Raw genomic sequence first — 8,790 nt, 5'->3', positions numbered from 1 at the left:
GAGGATGCATCATTACGGAGGAGGTAAGAGAAAGGTTAAGGAGCAGGTGGGATGGCTTCACACAGTTTGGGAGCAAAGAAACGAGGACCTGAACTCTGTTAACAAGAATGGGTATGAGTGACACGGAGCATTTAGAAGCTACGTACCTTGACAAGTGAATGAATATGAGGATGAGGTAGAAAGAATCAAATAGAAGTTTGAATATTTAAACCTGGATAACCCAGAAAGATGAAGACATTGGCAGAGACAGAGGTCAGCTGGAGGAACTGGTTTGGGAGCTATGTGAAATAAAGCACAGCTATTTCTGATTCGGATATGCAGGTTATTCAGGTAGAGATGAAGCCACTTTCCTTCTGAAAATTGAGAATTAAAATCTATTTTAGTCTAGTTTCATGATTTTTAAACTTTTATTGTGCCAAATATAAAGTAAGATGTTTTATATGCACTCCCACCCCCCTACTTAATTGTGGAAACTTGTCCAGGAAGACCATTTATAGCTGAAGACAAACATGAAAATTGGAAATTATGAAACTTGTCACCAAATTGTTCTTTCCATGTGACATTTGTGCCCACTGTTTCTTTCCTTATTCTGTTCTGAGCTCATTTGACTTTATATATGACTTTGTTCCACACTTTCTTCTCACTTGGGAATATTGTTACATTCCAAACTCTCTGATTAAGAGTACCTCTGGATTTTGAAATAAAAGTTTAAGTTTTATCCAGCTAGCTAACTTTGCTGGTTTTCTTACCATGTGAAAATATGTGGCATATTATCTGGAAGCTGAGCTCTCTGGGCACTATTGTGCCCTCTCTGGGCTTTCTAGAATTAGAACTGTTTCTTGAAAGGTGTGTATGAGTATCCTGAGTCATGAGTTAGGAAAGGTGTGATTACAGACATGTCAGATTTTATGCCTGAATGCTGCAAACTCATTAAATCTAAATGTTATCTGGTTGTGCTTTTCTCTGTTAGTTATTATCTACTGCAAGAAGCTTCTCTAATAAGGGGTTAGCAATGCACTGATCGATAGCAATATATCATTAATAGAATATTTCTATGTTTGATCAGTGGAATAATTTCAGTAGTTTTTTTTCTCTTTCCCTAGAGAAAATGAGCTATCAAGTCTCAGGTCCTTGGGCTCCAGAACAGTATCAGATGTGGGTTCCATATCATGGAACAGATCTTAAATCCAATCAAAAGCTGGTTACTTGTAAAAATGGATATTATAGTTCACAGTGCTTGTAGTTAGGTGAGATCAATGATCACTTTTCCTCCCCACTAGCACATTTAGTACTTCCAAGCACTATGAACACTTGTCTGTAGGGGTGGAACTTCTAGCTGAGCACAAGCTCCATTTCTCCATGTTCAATGACATAAGTAAGTGGAGGTCTTCAGCAATAGGGTTTTCCAGTCAGTTTGTGGAGGGTGATCAACAGCACTAGCAATAGTCTATAATACTCAGTGGAGCTTACGTATTGGACCCTTTCTCTCCAAGGACTCAGAAATATGTAAGACATTCCAAATACTGGGGGATTTATTAGGTAGCATTTGATGGCTAGTTGGGTATTGCCTCCCCATTGTGTGTTAACTCCACTTCAATTCCATATATGGAAATTTCTACAGTGGTGGGTTTCCATAGGGCTTTTCAAAAGGCCCTGAGTGATAATTTTCCTTCCCAATATTCACCCTCTTCCTTGATCACTCTTTCTCCTTCTTATTTAATCCTCCTATTCTAACATATGCCTTTCCCCCTTTGTAACACTACATTATATTCCATGTGGAAGATTTCTCATTCTCCTGGTCTCTTACTAGCTGCCTAACCTCTGTGGATATTCTGAATAAAACACACATGTAAAGCTTAAAAGCTAACATTCATATGTAAGAGAAAACATGTAGTCTTCATCTTTCTGGAATTGGGTTACCTCACCTGGGATGATTGTTTCTATCTCCATACATTTACATGCAAATTTCATAATTTAATTCTTCTTATTAACTGAACAGTATTCTATTGTATATGTGTACCACATCTTCACTATCCATTTATCACTTGATAAATATCTAGACTGTTTCTAATTTCTGGCAACTGTGAATAAAGGAGCAATGAACATGGATGAGCAAGTATTTATATAATATGATGTAGAGTCCTTTGGGTGTGTGCCTGAGAGTGGCACAGCTGGATCTTGACTATAAAACTTCTCCACTCAAGGAGATCTGTGTAATACAGGAAGCAAGTGAATCCTGAGTAACCGTGTGTTATAGACATGGACATGACCATGCCAAGACCCCAGAATCTCATCCCCATGAGAATAACAAAGCTTTTTAGGGGTAAAGCACAGAGGGATTGCACAGGCTTCCTCAGGTCCAAGTAAAACTGTTGATAATGTATGCATAAATTGTCCACACTAACTTTCTCCCCCTGATGTTTATTGCCTGAAGAATGCTCTCCTACAAAGATTTCTCCTACCAAGTTAACGAAACTTGCCACCTCATTCAGCTATATATAATAACCATGTCTACTTTTTTATCTGTAGTTAATAAACTCAAGTCTCTATTCATCTGTATTCAGTAACCCTGTTTCCCAGTCCAAATATACATACATACATATATATATATGTATATGTATATATATATATACACTTGACTTCAGAGATGCTACAGTTTCTCCATTAAAGAGCTCCGTCAACCCAAACCAGGTTGACTCTGTGCTGGCTGTCTTTTCTTTATCCTCTCACTGCCACAGTCCTGTAATTTCTGGCATTACTCAGAACACAGAAATGTAGAAAAGAAGGTGGAAATATTTTTAGAGGCAGAAGTGGTGAATAAATCTTAGTAAACAGCATTTTCCCAGGCACAACAGGGCTGATAAATATGAACTCAGAAACACTGTAGCAGCATGTACTTGATCTGCACAAGTTCAAACCAGACAACCTCGTAGACTGGAAAAAGAGAAGCAGCACCAAGTCCCACCCATAACCAAGAAACCATTTGAGATGACAGCTACAGAGAGAGGGGACATTAGTTTGCTTCCAAGAAGGCACAGTGGGAACATCAACCACATCCAGGGCAAGGTGCGTGCTCAGGGGCAGCTGGCCAACACAAAATGAACTCAGTGATTTTTATGTTTAGTTGTTTGTTTGATTTTTTTATACTATTTTAAGGTTTGTTATATTTTGGCTTAGTTTTGGTTTTATTGGGGGTTTTGTTTCTTTACTTGTTTTAAGAGAGAGAAAGAATATGAAATTCAAGTGGGTACGGATTTGAGGTCTGGGAGGACATGGAGTAATAGCAAGAATATGACCAAATTATTTTGTATGAAAACAATTTTAAACAAGAATATTTAAAAGAAGGTAGGAAAGATCTTCCAGACATTAGAAAGAGCTAGTATTAAGCACATGTATAGTGCAATGGCAAGGAAAGGCCTACTATCTGAGAGGTGTTTGTTGGACGTTCTGAGGGAAAGCCTAAGGACTGGGAAGGCAGTTCACCGGTTAACAGTGCATATTACTCCTTCAGAAGACCAGAGCTGACTCCTTCACCTACATCAAGTGGCTCACAACCACCTATAACTGTAGCTACAGGGTATCTGGTGCCCTTCTCAAACTTCTGCCAGCATTTGCACACACATGTACAGATACACATAAATAAACAGCAAAAAATAAACTCCTCGCAGTTACCTTTTGTAAGGAAATAAAAGAGTGTTTACTCAGGCGCCATTTCGTGGACGCCAGGGGACGGAGCGCATCTGCGGAAGCAGATCCCGAAGGGCGCGGGTGGGCCTGTCGGAGTGTTGGGATTTGAGCTTCGGCTGTTTGAACCCAGGATCTCGAAATGCATCGTGATTCCTGTCCATTAGATTGTAAGGTGTATGTAGGTAATCTTGGAAACAATGGGAACAAGACTGAATTAGAACGAGCTTTTGGCTATTATGGACCACTCCGAAGTGTGTGGGTTGCTCGAAACCCTCCTGGCTTTGCATTCGTTGAATTTGAGGATCCCCGAGATGCCGCTGATGCTGTCCGAGAGCTCGATGGAAGAACACTATGTGGCTGCCGTGTAAGAGTGGAACTTTCGAATGGTGAAAAAAGAAGTCGGAATCGTGGCCCACCTCCCTCCTGGGGTCGTCGCCCTCGAGATGATTACCGTAGGAGGAGTCCTCCACCCCGGCGAAGATCTCCAAGAAGGAGAAGCTTCTCTCGAAGCCGGAGCAGGTCACTTTCTAGAGATAGGAGAAGAGAAAGGTCTCTGTCTCGCGAGAGAAATCACAAGCCGTCTCGATCCTTCTCTAGGTCTCGTAGCCGATCTAGGTCAAATGAAAGGAAATAGAAGACCAGTTTGCAAAAGAAGTGATGTACAGGAAAGAACTTCATTTGACTGGAGTATGTACAGGAAATTCAAGTTTGTTTGAGACTTCATAAGCTTGGTGCATTTTTAAGATGTTTTAGCTGTTCAAATTTGTTTTGTCTCTTGAACAGTGACACACAACGATGTAATTCTCTATGGTTCCAAATGGATCCTAGGAGGCATGTAATATCAAGAAGTGTTACTTTACAATGTTCCCTTAAGCAAGATTGAATTTGCTTTGAACTTTAGTTTTTCATAGACTGAAATAAACCTAGATCCTGCCCAGTTAAAGTGTGATGTGCTAATGATATAGAAAGAGTTGGCAGAAATGAAAAAGGCTGTAGTTTCTCTAGTAGCTGGGATACGTGTGGAGCTGTGGGGGAATGATAAGCAGTCTTTAAAAGCTGCTGTGAACACAAGCCAACAGGTAAAGGGTGGGAACTGCACTCCGAAGGCTTGCAGAGAGGTTCCTCACCGATTGGACAAAAAGCTGTTTGTAACATTTTATTTGAAATGGAAGGCTTTAAGTTAGCAGTGTCCTATCAGTTTAAGGGTACATTGTAGAGCTGAACTTTTGAGTTACTGTGCAAGATATCTTTTTCATGCTGTCATTTGTAATGTTTGTGAGAATCCTTGGGATTAAAGTTTTGGTTACAAATTGTTGTTTAACTTGAAAAAAAAAAAAAAAGAGTGTTTACTCAGGATGTTGATGACAAAAAGAATAGGAGGTGGTGGTTCTACCTCTCATCTCCATTTTCCCCAAACTCTTGTTGCTAGTTAGACAAATATGTGACATTATCTTTTATTTATAAATCACTTTGTGATTTCTTAAAATATCTCTTCACTATTTACTCTTTTTTTTTACTTAACCATTCTCTTCTTAAAAATATTTTTGAGAATGAAAATAATGAGATTTTGGGCATCAAATTATGCCTATAATTCTTATTTTTAATAAATGCTTCTCTTAAAGTGTAAGGTCACTCAAGGATATCTACTAGACTACTTTTTAATTTTGTAAACTCTCAGGTGATATAAGGCAGAAACTGACCCTCCTGAATATTAGTTTTCTTTCACGTCCTGAGTGACAAACTCCACAGTTTTTTTTTAAACTTGATCAGAATAAAGATCATGTTTTTTCAGATTCTTGTAACAAAGTCCATTGGCCTGGCTGACATAAATCTCCTTCAATTAGCCTGCATCATTTGAACAAGTATTACGCTGCACACAGCTCTATCACAACTGTGGTAGCAATCAAGGAGAAAGAAAGCACTAGTAGCCAGGAGTTAATATCACACTTTTACTCAGAAAGTGTGTAGGAAGGCTTATTCTTCACATGTTTATTTAGTTTGCTTCATGGCATACATGTGAGGTAATGACTCCAGGTTTCTCATCCCCTTCTACCTTCTAAGAGCTCCAAAAGCCACATCATCTGGGATGGTGTTGTGATGTTGAGTTTTTATAATCTGTACCTTAGAAGTAATCAGTTAAGAATAGTATTTGAACATGAGAAATACTCTTTAAATGTTAGCTACTAATACTTTTGAGTAGTTATTATAAATTACTACCTAGGCTTCCAATTAACAATTTCCATTAAAGTAATTTATAGTAGAAAACTATAAATCTATACACAGACACAGAAATAGAAAAATGGAGAGGAGAAGTGACATGCTAACATTAAATAATTAAGAAGTGTAGGAACTCTAAATTCATGCTCTTACCCTCTTCTTTTTCTATTTTCCTCTAATGGAAAGGCTGAACAGCATTTGAGACTAGTCCTAATTTCTGATATTGCTACATTCCCTCCTGTAATGACCTCTAAACTCTTTCAGCAAAGAATCAAACTGTACACTCCACGCCAGAAAGTGTGGGCTTTCTATTGCATGCTCCTAAACTTACTTCTAACTGGATGTCTTAATTCTCCCCAAATCACTGCTACTTCTAGGTCATTAAACAAATCTCCCTTACAGATCAAAGGGAAGTTCAAAATAACAGTTCTCTTTGCTCTTCTGTCCTTTGTGAGGAAAAACCATTAGCAATACTAGTGAAGATGCTCACTGGAACTTTGAATTTTTTTTCTTTTTAAAAAATTATTTAATTTTGTTCTATGTGCATTGGTGTACAGGTGTCAGATCCCCTGGAATTGAGTTACAGACAGGCATGAGCTTCCATGTGGGTGCTGGGGATTGGACCTGGATCCTCTGGAAGGGCAGCTAGTGCTCTTAACTGCTGAAACATCTCTCCAGACCCTGGAGCTTTCAATTTTACACAGCTGTTGTTCCCATAAGCCTACAACTGTCATCAGCATTGTGTGTCAATCACAGTGTATCATCTATGCTAGGAAAGTGACATTCTCATCCTCTCTGTGTCCATTCAGTATTGCACATCTACCAGGTTAGCATGAGATTTTTCTCATTTTTATTTTCACAGTCAAGGTCTCTGTCTCTATTATTGTGAATTTTAACATAGCTATGTAAATGCCTGCCTTATTTCCAAAGCTTCCTGTTGGTGAATGCATTTTGTTAAAGTCCAGTCTCATAAGCCATGGATTTCTTTGGCTAGCACCAACATTTATTCCTTAATTTTGTTCAGATTATGTAAAATAACTCAATTTAATTTAAGATATGCTTTTTAATAGCAGTTAATAATATAGCTAGAGTTTTCCCACCTGGCCCACAGTCAGGACAAATCTCTGTCACCCTCCAGTCCCACAGCCCCTTAGACCCAACCAAGTAAACACAGAGACTTATATTGCTTACAAACTGTATGGTCATGGCAGGCTTCTTGCTAACTGTTCTTATATCTTAAATTAATCCATTTCTATAAATCTATACCTTGCCACGTGGCTCGTGGCTCACCAGCATCTTCACATGCTACTTGTCATGGCGGCGGCTGGCAGTGTCTCCCTCCACATTCCTGTTCTCTCAATTCTCCTCTCTGTTAGTCCCACCTATATCTCCTGCCTGGCTACTGGCCAATCAGTGTTTTATTTATTGACCAATCAGAGCAACACATTTGACATACAGACCATCCCACAGCATGATAACTCTTGACAGATTTTGTTCATTATAAAATATCAAAAGTAAAAAAAAAAAGGGAAATTAATGAATTAAATATTAAAATTATACCCACAAACAAATTTGGAGATACAGTAGAACTTAATCTATTCCTTTGTTTTCTACAAGGACATGGTTAGACAATAACATTTAGTTATAAGATATAAATTCACCTATCTTATAATTTTAGGGGACTTAAATTGCTTGTATCAAAATTCATACTAGTACATTTTAATTACTTGTTTTCACTTAATATAATTTTTTATTCTTCTCTTACAAGTAAATCTAAAAAATTTATAATAGTTTATCATGACAGAAAGAAAAAGAGAATTGAGGTATAAACTTTAAATAAGAATAATCAAATAAAATCTTTTCTCCACCCTTGTATCCTGAGCAGTCTATCACAAGGTCAACTTGGTTTAAACTAGAATCTTCTCAGATATATATTAAGGTGTAACACTGACACATTAAGGTAAATATCACAAAACATTTTGTCCTTAAAACATAGCTGCTGTCATAATGACCATCTGCTGGCCCTAGGATTGGGGCATCTAGCGATCTCTGTTATTTATGAAAAATTACATACCAAAGTGCTAGAGATGTCTTGTTAAATGAAGCCAGAGGCTCACAGTTTCCAACCTTTGCCCTAAATTCATAGGTTAAATGGGAGCGAGAGTCGCCTTGAGCAGAAACGGACACAGAAGAAGCTAAAATGAAGTGAAATCCTAGTATTTGACCTTTGACTTCTGCAGCTAGCTGTTCCACGCCGTACTTTAGCCACTAAACTCTTTCATCCTTTGGAAGAGTCACGCCACTGAAAATGGACGGGAAATTTGCACATCACCACAAAAAAATTGACTCTTCCTTGAATACTGAGAATTGGACAGTATTGCCATCATTTTAAACAAAATATGTCTCTTAGTTGCCTCCGGTGCACAGTGAAACTTAAGGCCTATAAAAGTGATGTGAGACACATTATTCAAAGTTACAAAGTTGGTCTGCTATAAAATCCAGTAGCACCTAGTAAGTTTAGGCCTATAAGACCACTAAATATACATGTTTTGGAGCACAGTTTCAAAGATATATGCTAATTTTATACATATGAGATAAAATAATATTTCTTCTAAAAATTTATGCCTGTATTTTTCTGAAAAACAAATATTTTGTTGCTGCTTTTCAGGAAAAAATGGGCAAAGGAAAGTAAGGAAAAGAAACATTGAATGGGTTCGTATCTAGAATACATAAAGAACTAAAAAAAAATCTAAACATCAATAAAACAAATAACCCAATTAAAAATGGGGTATGGAACTAATAAGAGCACTTTCAAATGATGAAACACAAATACCTAAAAACACTCATAAAAATGTACAATATCTTTCACCATCAGGAAAATGTAAA

At 37.7% G+C, this 8,790-nt stretch overlaps 1 protein-coding gene across 1 annotated transcript; it reads left to right on the top strand.

The window, feature by feature from the left end:
- The first annotated feature begins 3,712 nt into the window (after positions 1-3,712).
- On the top strand, positions 3,713-4,398 carry LOC131921524 (serine/arginine-rich splicing factor 3). The gene has a single exon (XM_059276263.1). The coding sequence runs from the start codon at positions 3,827-3,829 to the stop codon at positions 4,319-4,321; it is 495 nt and encodes a 164-aa protein (XP_059132246.1). The 5' UTR covers positions 3,713-3,826; the 3' UTR covers positions 4,322-4,398.
- Positions 4,399-8,790: the final 4,392 nt, after the last annotated feature.

Source organism: Peromyscus eremicus, chromosome 11 (genome assembly GCF_949786415.1).
Source record: "Peromyscus eremicus chromosome 11, PerEre_H2_v1, whole genome shotgun sequence".
Lineage (NCBI taxonomy): Eukaryota > Metazoa > Chordata > Mammalia > Rodentia > Cricetidae > Peromyscus > Peromyscus eremicus.
The sequence above is the reverse complement of the archived record's forward strand: the minus strand, read 5'-3'. Positions and strand labels throughout refer to the sequence as shown.

Coding starts and splice junctions, on each gene's coding strand:
- LOC131921524 (XM_059276263.1), top strand. CDS start 3,827: ATGCATCGTGATTCCTGTCCATTAGATTGTAAGGTGTATGTAGGTAAT.